Below are 17,733 nucleotides of genomic sequence, written 5' to 3' on the forward strand. Positions count from 1 at the left end.
TATCTAACCCTCTGATCATCTGAGAAGTCTCAATTAAGTTACCTCTCAACCTCCTTTTCTCTAACAAAAAACAGCCTCAAGTCCCTCAACCTTTCCTCATAAGACCTTCCCTCCATATCAGGAAACATCCTAGTAAGTCTCCTCTGAACCATTTCCAAAGCTTCCACATCCTTTGTATAACACAATGATCAGGACTGTACATAATATTCCAAGTGCAGCCGCACCAGAGTTTTGTACAGTTGCAGCATGACCTTGTGGCTCCGAAACTCAATCTCTCTACCAATAAAAACTAGCTCACCATATGCCTTCTTAGCAACCCTATCAACTTGTGTGGCAACTTTCAAGGATCTATGTACATGGACACCGAGATCTCTCTGCTTATCTACACTACCAAGAATTTAACCATTAGCCCAGTACTCTTTATTCCTGTTGCTCCTTTCAAGCTCCTCACACTATTTCGCATTAAACACCATTTGCCACCTCTCAGCCCAGCTCTACAGCTTATCTATGTCCCCCTGTAAACTGCAACATCCTTCAGCACTATCCACAACTCCAGTGACCTTGGTGTCATCCGCAAATTTACTAATCCATCCTTCTACGCCCACATCTAGGTCATTTATAAAAAATGATAAACAGCAGTGACCCCAAAACAATCCTTGGGGTACACCACTAGCAATGAACTCCAGGATGAACATTTCCCATCAACCACACCCTCTGTTTTCTTTCAGCTAGCCAATTTCTGATCCAAATCGCTAAGTCACCCTCAATCCCATGCCCCCATATTTTGTGCAATAGCCCATACCCAACTGCCTAAAGGACAGTTAAGAGTTAACCACATTGCTGCGGATCTGAAGTCAAATGTAGGCCAGACCAGGTGAGGATGGCAGTTTCTTTGCTTAAAGGGCATTGTGAAACAGATGGGTCTTTTCTGACAATTGACAATACAGTCATAGTCATCATTAGACTCTTAATTCTAGATTTTTTAAAACAAATTCAAATTTCACCATCTGCTGTGCAGGATCCGAACCCTGGTCCCCAGAATATTAGCTAGATCTCTGGATTAACAATCCAGCTAGGCCATCACCTCCCTCACTTGGGCCTGCACAGTGTCATTATGGCCATGGGCTCAATACAGCAGTGACTAGGAAAGAAAGGGAAACTGCCCCTCTATCCTTTTCCAAGTGTCTCCTCTTCTCAAAGTCAGGAAGATGCCATTGTACACCAGTACATAACAGGCCAGCCATCAATAATTTCAAGGTATGCTGAGGATGAACTGCTGCTTCTCCTCCACCCCTCTCCCATCACACCAGACGTTGCTTAGTTAACAGAAGTACTGAATGAACTTGACTCATTTTGCCTTCCTAACTATGAACAGAGACAAACAAAGACTTGGTCAGCACAGTCTTTATGGCCCTTCTGTCTGCCCTTAGAAGAGTTGATGAAAGGAAGGATAGACTTTGCATCAATGACATCATAGCAATCACAAACCAGCTCTACTCTGGAGCTGTATCTTCCACCTGTATTCTGGAGTCTTCCTCATATTGTCACAGTTATATTCCTAGACACCACCAGTGACCCTTGAGCTGAAAGCACTCATTCTAAATCTTCCTTCTGTCACATATAACCTTTTCTCTACCAGCCTTATCCTCATTCATTTGTCCTGCCTTTGATTATCCTGAAGTTATCCATTATCACTCTTGTTCAATTTTAGATTTCCAGAATCATAGAGATAAACATCACTGAAACAGACCCTTCAGTCCAACTCGTCCATGCCAAACTGATATTCTAAATAAATCTAGTCCCATTTGGCCTTTCCCTCTAACCCTTCCTATTCATATACCCATCCAGATGCCTTTAAATGTTGTAATGGTACCAGACTCCAACACTTCTATACATGCACCACCCTTTGCATGAAAAGGTTGCCCCTCAGGTCCCTCTTAAATCTTTCCCTTCTCACCCTAAACCTATACCCTCTAGTTTTAGACTCCCCCACACCAGGGAAACAACATTATCCATTTACCCTATTGATGTCCCTCATGGTTTTACAAACCTCAGCCTCCGATGCTCCAGGGAAAATAGGTCCAGTCCATTATGCCGCCTCTTCTAGGGGAAAACCTCCAACTCTGGGAATAACCATGTAAATCTTATTGGAACCCTTTAAAATTTCACAACATCCTTCCTATAGCAGAGAGAACAGAATTATGCACAGTATCCCTATAGTGACCGAACCAATGTCCTGTACAGCTGCAACATGACCTCCCAACTCTGAAACTCCATGCTCTGACCAATGAAGGCAAGTACACCAAACACCTTCTTCATTATCTTATTATCTGCGACTACACTTTTAAAGAACAATGAACATGCACTCCAAAGTCTCTTTTTTTCAGCAACTCTCCCCAGGACCTAAGCATTAAGCATGTAAGTTCTATTCTGATTTGCCTTTCCAAAATGCAGCACCTTATACATATCTCAATTAAACTCCATCTGCCACTCCTTGCCCAATTGGCCTATTTGATCAAGATCCAATTCTATTCTGAGATAATCTTCTTTGCTGTCCACTACACCTCCAATTTTGGGATCATCTGTAAAGTTTCTAACATAAATCCTGTCCTTCAGGATTCCACCCAACAACTTGCCCACCACCAATGTCAGGTTCACTGGTCTACAGTTACCTGGCTTTGCTTTATCACATTTCTTAAAGGTTAGCCAACCCCTAATCTTCTGGAACCTTACATGTAGCTATCAATGCTACAAATATCTCATCAAGGGGCTCAGCAATCACTTTTCTAGCTTCCCAGAGTTCTAGGGCACACCTCATCAAGACCGGGGATTTATCCACCTTTATGCATTTTAAAACATCCAGCACCTTCTCTATAAATGGGCATTTTTCAAGGTGTAGTAATTTATTTCCCCACCTTCTCTATCTTCCATATCCTTCTCCACAATAAACACAGTAACTCTCCCATCTCCTGCAATTCCACACATAGGTAGCCTTTCTGATCTTTAAGGGGCACTTTCTCTTCCTAGTTACCTTTGTGGCCTCAATGTAGTTATAAAATCCCTTTGGATTCTGCTTAACCCTTTTTGCCAAAGTTATCTCATGTCCTCTCCTGATTTCCCTCTTAAGCATACTCCTACTGCCTTAATACTCTTCAAAATACTCTTCATTTGATCTTTGTCTATACCTGACATATGGTTCTTTCTGATTCTTAAACAAAACCTCAAATTCTCTAGTCACCCAGCATTCCCTACATCTATCAGCCTTGCCCTTCACCCTAACAAAATCATACTATTTCTGGACTCTCATTTTTGAAGATTTCCCATTTTCCAGCCAGCCCTTCATCTGCAAACATCTGCCCAATCAACCTTTGAAAGTTCTTGCCTAAAATAGTCACATTTGGTCTTTCTCTAATTTAGAACTTCAATGTTTAGATCCAGTATATCCTTTCCATCACTATTTTAAAACTAATAGAATTATGGTCACTGGCCCCAAAGTGCTCCCCCAGTGACACCTCAGTCACTTGCCTTGTCTTATTTCCCAAGAGTAGGTCAAGGCTTGCATCTTCTCTAGTAGGTATATCCACATTGAGTCATTGAGATGTACAGCATGGAAACAGACCCTTCGGTCCAACCAGTCCATGCCGACCAGATATCCCAACCCAATCTAGTCCTACCTGCCAGCACCGGTCACACATCCCTCCAAACCCTTCCTATTCATGTACCCATCCAAATGCCTTTTAAATGTTGCAATTGTACTAGCCTCCAGCACTTCCTCTGGCAGCTCATTCCATACATGTACCACCCTCTGTGTGAAAACATTGCCCCTTAGGTCTCTTTTATATCTTTCCCCTCTCACCTTAAACCTATGCCCCCTAGTTCTGGACTCGCCGACCCCAAAGAAAAGACTTTGCCTATTTACCCTATCCATGCTCTTCACAATTTTGTAAACCTCTATAAGGTCACCCCTCAACCTCCGACGCTCCAGGAAAAACAGCCCCAGCCTGTTCAGCCTCTCCCTATAGCTCAAATCCTCCAACCCTGGCAATATCCTTGTAAATCTTTTCTGAACCCTTTCAAGTTTCACAACATCTTTCCGATAAGAAGGAGACCAGGATTGCACGCAATATTACTGAATCAGAAAATTTCCTTGTACACACTTAACAAATTCCTCTCCACCCAAACCCTTAACTCAGTCCCAGTCTATGTTTGGAAAGTTAAAATTCCCCATCATAACCACATTATTCTTACAGATAACAGATTGTCTTAGAAATTTGTTTCTCAAGTTCCCAATAAGGAAATTTCCCAATAAGGACAATTATCAGAAAGTTAATTTTCTTTTGACCTTTACCTCTTTTTTCACTCAGAGTTTTGGCTTTGAATTCCTTACATTTCTTCCTTGTCAAGTGATGCTTACTTTCTATCCAAATAATCTTTTCCTTGACAGCCCCATTATTGCTCATCCACTGTTTTTGTGGCCTATCAGTTTCCAATTCACCTGTCCTGGATCCCTTGATTATTTTTGCCCTCTTCCATTAATTTTTTAAAAGTATTCATTGTATGATGATTAGCTATATGTTCTCCCACTGAAACACATTCCATTTGTCTTGTTTCATTAACCAGAACTAGATTCAGTGCTTCCTTCTATGTTGGGATAGAAACACACTTAAGTTCTCCTGTAAACATTTTACAAATTCTTCACAGTCCTTGCCTTTACTATTCCTCCACTGATTTATACTACGATAACTGAAACCCTTTACAATTTTTAGACTTCGCTGAAATTTGTTTCCAGATTGTCTCCACTGTCTTCTGCTAACTTTATAGGCCTTTATTGTAAACAGTCAGCAATAGAATAGCTCCTGTTCTGTTCCTTAAAATAGTCATAATTAAAATAATTTGAGAGCACAATATCCTTACCTCTTGGTTCATCTGTAGTAACAGATTCAATAAAGTCTCGTGGAGTCATATATAGCTGACCTTCATACTCCAGTGATGTAAACAGCCTAAATCTTTGTTCTTGGGAAGAAACGTATAGTTCCACATCTTCAATATCAGATTCTTCCAATACATTCTGTAAGGCACAAAATCCATAACATGAACTTTTCTTTTTATACTTTTCATGTTCTTGATACTGTTATTGCAACACACAAACATACAGAAATCACTTCAGTATGAAATATAACTGCACCTCTCTGGTTAGGTCACTTGACACTTCGGCCACAAAACTCTCCTTAAATATGAAAAAGAATCACAACTAACACTTTTGTACCCATTAAGGGAAAAGTACTATGGATGCTGTACATCAGAAATAAAAACAAAGTGCTGGAGAAACTCAGATCTGCCAGCATTGGTGAAACAGTCATATCAAACTCAAAATGTTAATTTTATTTCTCTCTTCACAGATAATCCTAGGCCTGCTTAGTTTCTATAACACTTTTTGTTTTACCGTTAGTACCCAACTTTAGGACTGAAATATCCATGATTTCAAGGCACATGCTGAAAATCTGCAAGTGTTTTGAATACTAAACGATCATGGATTTTTAAACATTAGAAGCATTTATAAAATTGAAAATTAAGGATGAGAAAAAGCAAACACACCAAAAGAGAAGATACAGCAAATTAGAGCTACAAATCAAAACTCTGAAAATGCAAATTGATTTACTATCACACATGTATGATCTTTGAGAAAAATAAAAAGCAGAAAATGATGGGACTTCCAGTGCCATTACAGATGACACACCAACTGTATAAAGCCCAGAGCCAATTAAAAACTAGCTGAAGTCTGTTTCAAAAACTTTGCAGCCAGTTAACACTATTCAAATCAAATGTCTTTTTTGTAAGTTCAAGAAGATTAAGTACAATTCATACCCTCCAAAAAAAATACTCATGCAATTAACTGATTACAACTGACTTGGTCACATGGTCAAAATGAAAAGTTTATAATATGATCAGTTTAAAAGGCTTCTCCAAAATTCATTTGGAAAAATATTCTGGACTTCCTTTTTCTGCATTGAAGGAAATCCACAGCATTAAGCCAGATGCAGATTAGTACGACAAAGAGAGACAAGTTATCCCTGCTTGATGGGGAAGATTCAGATTCTCCAAGTAATACATATTTCAAAAGGCTCAATGAGCTGTTCCCTGCAAGAAATTGAAAATCTTTTATATACAATGAGATGTGTACTTTAACAAGCCATTGAGCATAACTAAATAGCTACCAAGGAGGTAGCGATTAGATAATCAGCTCTGCACTGTCCAGTAGGTGATTGATAGCTTGAGGTTGATTAAACAAAAGTTTCTCCAGCAGCAATTAAAACCAGCCTAAGTACAGTTTTGCCACTGCCAAGCATCTGACTGTTGGTGAACTTCAAATCATTATAAGAGTGATGAAAGCGTTAACATATGTGAAGTAAATAGGGGATTATGAGACAGGAGTGACGTATTTAGAAGGGCAAGGACTGATTAGGGATAGTCAACATGGCTTTGTGCATGGAAAATTGTGTCTCACTGACTTGGAGGTTTTTGAAGAAGTGATGAAGAAGATAGATGAAGGCAGAGCGGAAGACATTATCTATATGGGCTTCAGCAAGGTGTTCAACAAGGTTCCACGTGATAGTCTGTTTCGCAAGGTTAGATCACATTGAATCCAGGGAGAGGAGCAATTTGAATACAAAATTGGCTCAAAGGTACGGAACAGAGGGTGGGCGTAGTGGGCTGCTTTTCAGATTGGGGCAGCCCGTCACTTAGTGGCATGCAACAGCATGGTGCTGGGTCATTTACACAGAAGGTATGTTTAGTAAGCTTACAGATGAAACCAATATTGGTGGTATAGTGGACAGCCAAGATGATTATCTCAAAGTACAGAGTACAATGGGACCTTGACCAGATGGGCAAATGGGCCAAGGAGTGGCAGATGGAGATTAATTGAGACAAATGTGAGGTAAACCTTCTTTGCACCCTCTCCAAAGCCTCCGAATCTTTCCTATAATAGGGCGACCAGAACTGGACACAATATTCCAAGTGTGGTCTCACCAGGGACTTGTAGAGTTGTAGCAAAACCTCATAGCTCTTAAACTCTGTCCTCCTGTTAATGAAAGCCAAAACACCATGTTTTCTTAAAAACCCTATCCACTTGGTTGGCAACTTTAAGGGATCTACGCACTTGAACACCAAGATCCCTCATTTTCCTCCACACTGCCAGGGATCTTGTCTTTAATTCTATATTCAGCATTTGAGTTTGACCTTCCAAAATGCATCACTTCACATTTATCCAGGTTGAACTCCACCTGCGATTTCTCAGAACAGCTCTGCACCCTGTCTATGTTGTGCTGCAGCCTGCAATAGCCCTTATTTACTATCGACAGCATCTCCAGCCTTTGTATCATCAGCAAATTTACTAACCCACCCCTCAACCTCCTCATCCAAGTCATTTATAAAAACTACAAAGAACAGAGGCCCAAGAACAGAGCCCTGCGGGACACCACTCACCGCTGGCCTCCAGGCAGAATACTGTCCATCTACAGCCACTCCCTGCCTTCTGTCAGCCAAACAATTCTGAATCCAGACAGTCAAATCTCCCTGTATCTCATACTTCCTGACTTGATGAATGAACCTACCATGGGGAACCTTATCTAATGCCTTGCTGAAGTCCACATATACCACATCCACTGCTCGACCTTCTTTGACCTGTCTCATCACCTCCTCAAAGAATTCAATCAGTTTTGTGAGGCATGACCTGCTCCTCACAAAGCCATGCTGACTGCCTTTAATCATGCTATGCTTTTCCAAATAGTCATAAATCCTATCCCTCAGAATACTTTCCAAAACCTTGCTGACTACTGACTTAAGACTGAGTGGTTTGTAATTGCCAGGGATTTCCCTATTCCCCTTCTTGAAAAGGCGACCAACATTTGCCTCCCTCCAATCCTCTGATACTACCTCCGTGGAGAGCAAGAAAGCAAAGATCCTCGCCAGCAGTTTAGCAACCTCTTTTCTCACTTCCTGGATTAGCCTAGAATAAATCTGGTCCGGTCCTGGGGTCTTATCAATCTTAATGTTTTCCAAACTTTCCAGCACTTCAACTTCATCAAACTTGATCTGTTCAAACCTGTTTCCCAGTTCCTCAAAGTTCTCATTTGCAACAAGGTCCCTTTCCTTAGTGAAAACCGAAGCAAAAAACTCATTTAGGACTTCCCTTATCTGCTCAGACTCTATGCTATCCCTGACCGACCATACCTTCTCCATGATCATTCGCTTCTTCCTCACGTATGAGTAAAATGCCTTTGTGTTCTCCCTAACCCTTCCTGCCAAGCCTTTTCCGTGCCCTCTCCTGGCTCTCCTCAGTCCATTCCTGAGCTCTTTTCTAGTATGCCTGTATTCCTCTAAAGCTGTGCTAGATCCTTGCTTCCTCCACCTTACGTAAGCTACCTTCTTCCTTTTGAAGAGATGCTCCTCTGTTCTCGTCCTCAATCTTACCCCTTCTTCTCTGTCTCAGAGGAACAGGTTTGTGCATCACTCACAACAATTGCTCTTTAAACAGTCTCCGCATGTCTGTTCTGCCCTTTCTGTGGAACAATTGCTCTCAGTCTGTACTTCCCAACTCCTGTCTGATAGCGTCATAATTTCCTTTCCCCCAATTAAATATCTTCTCTCAGTAACTGCTCCTTTCCCTCTCCAAGGCTATGATAAATGTGACGTAGTTGTGGTCACTGTCACCAAAGTGTTCTCCCACCGTGAGATCTGACACCTGTCCTGACTTCTTGCTGAGCACCAAATCCAAAATGGCCTCTCCCCTCGTCGGCCTGTCGACATACTGAGTAATGAAACCCTCTGAACACACCTGATAAAAATGGCTCCATCCAAACCATCTGCACTAAGGAGGTTCCAGTCCATATTAGGAAAGTTGAAGTCACCCATAACAACAACCCTGCTACATCTGCATTTTCCAAAATCTGCCAACCTGAGTTCTTCAATATCCCTACTGCTATTAGGGGTCTGTAGAAAACCTCCAATGAGGTAGCTGCTGTCTTCCTGTTCCTAACTTCCACCCATACTGACTCAGTAGACAAACCTTCCTTGACAACCTTCGTTTCTGTAGCTGTGATGCACTCTGATTAGCAATGCTACACCCCCTCCTCTTTTTCCACCCTCCCTGTTCTTTTTAAATGTTCTAAACCCTGGAACATCTAGCAATCACTCCTGCCCCTGTGAAACCCACATCTCTGTTATGGCCACAACATCGTATCCCCAAGTACTGATCCAGGCTCTGAGTTCGTCACTCTTATTTCTGACACTCCTTGCATTAAAGCAGACACGCTTTTACCAATCCCTTTGTTTCATAACGTGAAAAACCTTCCCAATAGATTCACTACATCCTGTCACTGCCCCATGTACAACTATGCCCCTCTCATATGTAGCTCTGGTTCCCACCCCCTTGCCAAAATAGTTTAGTCCTCCTGAACCACACAAACAAATCTCCTACCCAAGACATTTGTGCCCCTCCAGTTCACGTGCAACCTGTCCTTCATGTACAGGTTCTACCTTCCCCAGAAGACATCCCAATGGTCTAAGTATCTGAATCCCTCTCTCCTGAACCAGCCTCGCAGCCACGTGTTGAGCTGCATTCGCTGACTGCTCCTCACCTCACTGTCTCGTGGCACCGGTAGCAAACCTGAGATCACTAGTCTACTCGTCCTGCTCTTCAGCTTCCAACCTAACTCTCTGTAGTCACTTTTCAGATCCTCAATCCCCTTCCTGGCTATATCATTGGTGCCAATATGTACCACAATTTCTAGCTGCTCACCCTCCCCCTTCAGAATCCTGTAAACCAATTGGCGACATCCCGGGAGGCAACATACCTTCCGGGAGTCCCATTCATAGAACATAGAACATAGAACATAGAAAAATACAGCACAGTACAGGCCCTTCGGCCCTCGATGTTGCGCCGACCAAAGTCTACCTAACCTACACTAGCCCAATAACCTCCATATGCTTATCCAATGCCCGCTTAAATGACCATAAAGAGGGAGAGTTTACCACTGCTACTGGCAGGGCATTCCATGAACTCACAACCCGCTGAGTAAAGAATCTATCCCTAACATCTGTCCTATACCTACCACCCCTTAATTTAAAGCTGTGTCCCCTAGTAACAGCTGATTCCATTAACAGAAAAAGGTTCTCAGTGTCTACCCTATCTAAACCCCTAATCATCTTGTACACCTCTATCAAATCTCCCCTAAACCTTCTTTTCTCCAATGAGAACAGCCCCAAGTGCCTCAGCCTTTCCTCATACGATCTTCTTAACATGCCAGGCAACATCCTGGTAAACCTCCTCTGCACTCGTTCCAATGCCTCCACATCCTTCCTATAGTATGGCGACCAAAACTGCACACAATACTCCAGATGAGGCCGCACCAGAGTCTTATACAACTGCAACATGACCTCAGGACTCTGGAACTCAATTCCTCTACCAATAAAGCCCAGTACACCATATGCTATCTTCACAGCACTATTTACCTGGGTGGCAACTTTCAGAGATCTGTGTACATGGACACCAAGATCCCTCTGCTCATCCACACTACCAAGTAGCCTACCATTAGCCCAGTAATCCATCTTCTTGTTACTCCTACCAAAGTGAATGACTTCACACTTAGCTACATTGAACTCCATTTGCCACCTTTCTGCCCAGCTCTGCAACTTATCTATATCCCGCTGTAACCTGCCACATCCTTCTTCGCTGTCCACAACTCCACCGGCTTTCGTGTCATCCGCAAACTTGCTCACCCAGTTTTCAAGCCCCTCCTCTAGATCATTTATAAAGATGACAAACAGCAATGGTCCCAAAACAGACCCTTGTGGAACACCGCTAGTAACTGCACTCCAAGATGAACCTATTCCATCAACTACTACCCTCTGTCTCCTTCCAGCCAGCCAATTCCTAATCCAAACCTCTAATGCACCCTCAATGCCATACCTCCGTAGTTTTTGCATTAGCCTACCATGGGGTACCTTATCGAACGCCTTGCTAAAATCCATATACACCACATCTACTGCTTTACCCTCGTCCACCTCCTTAGTCACCTTCTCAAAGAACTCAATAAGGTTTGTGAGGCACGACCTGCCCTTCACAAAACCATGCTGACTATCCTTGATCACATTATTCCTATCCAGATGTTCATAAATCCTATCCCTTACAATTCTCTCTAAGACTTTGCCCACAACAGAAGTGAGACTCACTGGCCTATAGTTACTCGGGCTATCCCTACTCCCCTTCTTGAACAAGGGGACCACATTCGCTATCCTCCAGTCTTCTGGCACTATTCCCGTAGACAATGACGACATAAAAATCAAGGCCAATGGCTCTGCTATCTCCTCCCTAGCTTCCCAGAGGATCCTAGGATAAATGCCATCAGGCCCAGGGGACTTATCTATTTTCATCCTTTCTAGTATTCCCCAGACCTCTTCCCTACATACCTCAAGGCCATCCATTCTAATCACTTGTGACTCAATATCCACATCAGCAATAGTGTCCTGTTCCTGAGTGAATACTGACGAAAAGTATTGATTTAGTGTCTCTCCAATCTCCTCCGCCTCCACGCACAACTTCCCACTACTATCCTTGACTGGACCGATACCTACCCTAGTCATCCTTTTATTCCTGACATACCTATAGAAAGCCTTTGGGTTTTCCCTAATCCTACCAACTAAGGACTTTTCATGTCCCCTTCTCGCTGCTCTTAGCTCTCTCTTTAGATCCTTCCTGGCTACCTTATAACTCTCAATCGCCCCAACTGAACCTTCACGCCTCATCTTTACATAGGCCGCCCTCTTCCCTTTCACAAGGGATTCCAATTCCTTATTAAACCACAGCTCCCTCACAAGACCCTTTACTCCCTGCCTGACTGGTACATACTTATCAAGGACACCCAATAGGTGTTCCTTGAACAATCTCCACATATCATTTGTGTTCTTCCCTTGAAGCCTATTTTTCCAATCCACGCATCCTAAGTCATGCCTCATCGCATCATAATTTCCCTGCCCCCAGCTATAACTCTTGCCCTGCAGTGCACACTTATCCCTCTCCATCACTAAAGTAAAAGTCACCGAGTTGTGGTCACTGTCCCCAAAGTGCTCACCTACGTCCAAGTCTAACACCTGGCCTGGTTCATTACCTAGAACCAAATCCAGTATAGCCTCACCTCTCGTTGGCCTGTCTACATATTGTGTCAGGAAACCCTCCTGCACACATTGGACAAACACCAACCCATCTAACGTACTCGAGCTATAGCTTTCCCAGTCAATATCTGGGAAGTTAAAGTCCCCCATAACAACCACCCTGCTACTTTCACTCTTCTCCTGAATCATCCTCGCAATACTTTCCTCTACTTCTCTCGGACTATTGGGAGGCCTGTAGAAAACTCCTAACAGGGTGACCTCACCTTTCCTATTTCTAACCTCAGCCCAAACTACCTCACATGGCAAGTCTTCCTCCATCGTCCTTTCCACCGCTGTAATACTATCCTTGACAAGCAATGCCACACCACCCCCTCTTTTACCCCCATCTCTGACCCTGCTAAAACATTTAAACTCTGGAACCTGCAGCAGCCATTCCTGCCCCTGTTCTACCCACGTCTCTGTAATGGCCACAACATCGAAGTCCCAGGTACCAACCCACGCTGCAAGTTCACCTACCTTATTTCTTATACTTCTGGCATTGAAGTATACACACTTCAAACCACCTTTCTGTTTACAGGCACCCTCCTTCGAGATCGATGCCTTGTTCCTAACCTCCCTACACTCAAGGTCCTGTACTATAAAGCTACAGTCCAGGTTCCCATGCCCCTGCAGAGTTAGTTTAAACCCTCCCAAAGAGCACTAGCAAACCTCCCCCCAAGGATACTGGTGCCCCTCAGGTTCAGGTGTAGACCATCCTGTTTATAGAGGTCCCACCTTCCCCAGAAAGAACCCCAGTTGTCCAGAAACCGGAATCCCTCCCTCCTGCACCATCCCTGTAGCCACGCATTTAACTGTTCTCTCTCCCTATTCCTCGACTCTCTATCACGTGGCACGCGTAACAAACCAGAGACAACAACTCTGTTCGTTCTACCTCTGAGCTTCCAACCTAGCTCCCTGAAAGCCTGCCTGACATCCTCACCCCTCTTCCTACCTATGTTGTTGGTGCCAACGTGGACCACGATCTGGGGCTGCTCCCCCTCCCCCTTAAGGACCCGGAAAACACGATCAGAGACATCACGTATCCTTGCACCTGGGAGGCAACATACCAATCGTGAGTCTCTGTCGCCCCCACAAAACCGCCTATCTGTGCCCCTCACTATTGAGTCCCCAAGAACTATAGCTCTATCTTTCTCCACCCTTCCCTTCTGAGCAACGGGGCCAGGCTCCGTGCCAGAGGCCTGAACCTCGTTGCTTACCCCTGGTAAGTCATCCCCCCCACAAGTATCCAAAACGGTATACTTGTTCTTGAGGGGAATGACCGCAGGGGGTCCCTGCACTGGCTGCTTCCTCCCATTCCCCCTCACTGTCACCCATCTCTCTATAACTTTCGGAGTAACTACTTCCCTAAAGCTCTGGTCTACGACCACCTCTGCCTCCCGAATGATCTGCAGTTCATCCAACTCCAGCTCCAGTTCCCTAACACGGTCTTGGAGGAGCTGGAGATGGGTGCACTTCTTGCAAGTGTAATCAGCAGGGACGCTAATGGCTTCCCTCACCTCATACATGTTGCAAGAGGAACATTGCACTGCCTTCGCTGCCATCCCTCTAAAAGGTAAACTTTAAAAACTAGATCTAAAGAAACAAACAAGCAAAATGCAGAACTTACCTAGGGCGGACGGGAGGCTCTACCCCTGTAGTGCCTCGGGTTCCTCCCCTGCGCGCTTATATAAGAAAAAAAACCCTTCCCAGGTAACCTAGCGTGACACCAGCTTCCGGGTCCGCTAGGCGCTTAAAAAAAACTTTAAATTTTAACTGTTAAAAAACACTAACTGGACTATACCCGCGACTTCAAAAAACACCACCAGACAGCCGTTACTTGCTCCGCAAAATCTCCTGTCAATCCATCTTTCCTGACCACAAAATCTCCTGTCAATCCATCTAAGTTTTGCACCTCCTACCACTAGCGCTTTTGTATTCTCCCCCCTTCCCTTCTGAGCCTCAGTGCCAAGATCAGTGCCAGAGACCTGACAACTATGGCTTTCCCCTGGAAAGCCATCCCCACCAGAAGTATCCAAAAGTTATTGCTGAGGGGAACGGACACAGGAGATCTCTGCTCTACCTGTTGTTTCCCCTTCCTCCCCCTGACTATAACCCCAGCTGTCCTTATTCTGTGTCTGAGGAGTGACCACCTCCCTGTACGCATCCTCTCAATTTCTCTCTCAGCCTCCTGGATGATCTGCAGTTCATCCAGCTCCAGCTCCAGCTCCAGTTCCCTAACTCTGTTTTAGAAGAGCTATAATACCTCAGCTTAACAAAAATTTATTCCAGTTTTAAAATGAACCGATCCAGATCCATTGCCATTTGTGGAAGCAAGTTCCAATCCTCTACCACCCTTTGTGCACAGAAGTGCTTCCAAACATCTCTCCTGAATGGTGTGGCCCAATTTTCAGCTGATGCCCTCTAATGCTGACATCCCCAATCAGTGGAAATAGTTTCTCCATATCGACCTGCCTTTCCCTATTAGCATGCTGAAGACTTCGATCAGATCACCTCTAACCACCTAAACTCTAGAGAAAGCAGGCCTAAACTTGTATAATCTCTCCTCATAACATACCTCGATTTCAGGGGTTACTATATTCTTACATTATACTGCTCAAAGTATTCCAAATGGGCCCAACAGGGTTTTTTTTCATACAGCAAGAGCTTCTTTAAATATATAAAAAGAAATAGAGACACCAAAGTTATCATAGGCCCCTTAGAGAACGAGGCTGGGGAAATAGTGGGGAACCAGCAAATGGAAGAAGAGTTGAATAAATACTTTGCATTAGTATTTTGTACTGTGAAGACTAATAGCATTCCCAAATTACTAAATAATCAAGGGACAAAAGGGGAAGAAATAAATATAGTAATTATCACTAGAGAAAAGGTAATAGGGAAATTAATAAGAAGAACGAACAAGGAGGCCCCTGGACTTGATGAGATGTATCTTAGAATGTTAAAAGAAGTAGTTACAGAGATGTTAGATGGACTGGCAGTAATCATCCAACCATCCTTCGATTTTGGAAAACTTTTAAGATTTGGAAAACTGCCAGTGATGCCTTTATATAAAAAGGGAAGGAGATAAAAACACAAGTAGGTATAGGCCAGTTAGCTTAGCCTGTTATTAGAAAAGTTAGAATCTATTATAACAGGATGAAACAGCTGAGCACTTAGTGAGTAATATGATCAAGCAGAGTTAACTTGGTTTCCCATAAGAGAAATCATGCCCAACAAATTTAATTAGAATTCGTTGACGAGATAACAAGTAGCAGAGATAAAGCGAAAGCAGTGGATGCAATACATTTGAATTTTCAGAAAACATTTGATAAGGAATCATATGTTACACTACTTAAGATAAGAACCCAAGGTGATGAAAATAGCCAATTTTCTATTATTGTTCATATAATGATAGAGTTGGGATAAGGGAGTCATTTTCAGTACAGAAATATATAACTGCTGGAGTGCACAGGGATCTGCTGCAGCCACAATTACTTACAATATATATTGTATATATAATATATTTTTATTGCTGCTAGTGGTTGGCATGGTGGCTCAGTGGTTCGTACTGCTGCCTCAGTGCCAGGGACCAAGGTTTGATCCAGCCTCAGGGAATTGTGCAAACATTCCTTCCATTTCTGCATGTTTCTGGCAAGTGCTCCAGTTTCCTCCCACAATCCAAAGATGCACAGTTAAGATGGACTGGCCATGGAAGATGCAGGGTTACAGGAAGAGGGTGGAACGCTCTTCATGGGTTGCTGAGGACTGAAAGGGCTGAATGGCCTGCTTCCACACCTTCGACATTCTATGATTCTTCACAATTCTCTTTTGACATGGAGTTAAATATTCTATTCATTTCAGACACTGCATGTTTCAGTGAGGATTCTTCAATTTTATTGGTTAAGAGGAAACACTCGTTTGTCCTAATCTCTCAGGCACAAGATCCAGCAATGATGGCATAGCACTGTCATAAATTTCGAAAAAGAAAATAACAATGGTTAGTTATAGCCTGCAATGTGTTGCATTTCTAGACAGGCTGCCAGCCACTTTGAAGTTCAAGGAGTCATTCAGAACCAAAATATGAAGGTTCATATTTGTTTCAAAGTGGAGTTGCAGGTAGATAGGATAGTGATGGCATTTGGAATGCTTTCTTTATCGATCAGAGCACCAATTATAGGTGTTGGGAGGTCATGTTGCTTCTGTACAGGATATTGATTAGGCCACGTTTGGAATACTGCATGCAATTCTGGTCTCCCTTCTATGTGAAGGATGTTGTGAAACTTAGAAGGGTTCAGATAAGATTTTCAAGGATGCTGCCAGGGCTCAAGTGCTTGAGCTTTAGGGAGAGGCTGAATAGATTGAAGATGTTTTCCCTGGAGTGCCGAAGGCTGAGGGGTAACCTTATAGAGGTTTATAAAATCATGAGGGCATGGATAGGGTAAATAGACAAGGTCTTTTCCCTGGATTGCGTAAGTCCAGAATTAGAAGATATAAGTATAGGATGAGTGGGGAAGGATTTAAAAGAGACTTAAGGGCCAAACGTTTTCGTGCAAAGGGTGGTGCATGTATGAAATGAACTGCCAGAGAAAGTGGTGGAGGCTGGTATAATTACAACATTTAAAAGGCATCTAGAAGGGTATTTGAAGGATATGGGAGAGTTGTTGACAAACGGGACTAAATTATGTTAGGATAACTGGTCTGCATGAACCGAAGGGTCTCTTTCTGTGCTGTACATCTCTATGACTTTATGACTGCTGAAAGGAACATTGGAACACAGATCATCTCTAAAATAAATAGGAAAGATTTGGAGGGATATGGACCAAGTGAAGAAAGATGGGACTAGTTTAGTTTGGAAACATAGTCAGCATGGACTGGTTGGACCAAAGGGTCTGTTTCCAGGCTGTATGACTCTACCTTCTCTTCTATGTTACACAAGGCACTTTTGCCACTACAGTCTGACCTCCTTCCTTTCTGCACTGTAGGGGTTCTATGATTCCATGAACCATCCCCAGTTGCAAATAAAGCATATTCCCTCACTGAATCACAAATCCTACTACAAAACAAGCCATTAAGTAGCAATACTGACAGCAGACACCACAGGTTTTTGAGGGTTCCTTAATAATATCAAAGCCAAATGGTGCATGAGGTGTGCCAGCTGTCCTGCTACCTCTGCGAAATCAATAAATGCAGATTTGTACTACACTACCTGAACAAAGTTCTCTCCCCTGCCCAAGTTCATTTTGCTCCTTAACAACACTGATATTAATCACCATCTAATCATTAAACCAGCTTCAAATGAATAGAGACATGTCTGTATGATTGTAAATTCAGTAACAAAGAAAGGGGAGCAGAAAGAAGCAATGTGACACTTTCCATCTGCTCTGCTATTTAATAAGATCACAATTGATTTTTTTATTTATATTAGTTCCAAGCTTCTCCTTATCCCTCAAATTCCATTAGTACCCAAAAACCTCTCGATCTCTGTTCTGAATATACTCATTGACAGAGCATTTGTAGTTCTCTTGG

The 17,733-nt window shown here is 43.1% G+C and overlaps 1 protein-coding gene across 4 annotated transcripts in view; it reads right to left on the reverse strand.

Moving 5' to 3' along the window:
* The window catches only part of LOC132819161 (calcium uptake protein 3, mitochondrial-like), a 175,062-nt gene that overhangs the window by 144,361 nt on the left and 12,968 nt on the right, over positions 1-17,733 (reverse strand). For all 4 annotated transcript variants that reach the window (XM_060830587.1, XM_060830596.1, XM_060830605.1 and 1 more), the window contains exon 2: positions 4,915-5,068. In XM_060830587.1, coding sequence (XP_060686570.1) covers positions 4,915-5,068 — 154 coding nt within the window. The remainder of the gene's footprint in view (positions 1-4,914; positions 5,069-17,733) is intronic.

This window comes from Hemiscyllium ocellatum, chromosome 1 (assembly GCF_020745735.1).
Source record: "Hemiscyllium ocellatum isolate sHemOce1 chromosome 1, sHemOce1.pat.X.cur, whole genome shotgun sequence".
Taxonomy (NCBI): Eukaryota; Metazoa; Chordata; class Chondrichthyes; order Orectolobiformes; family Hemiscylliidae; genus Hemiscyllium; species Hemiscyllium ocellatum.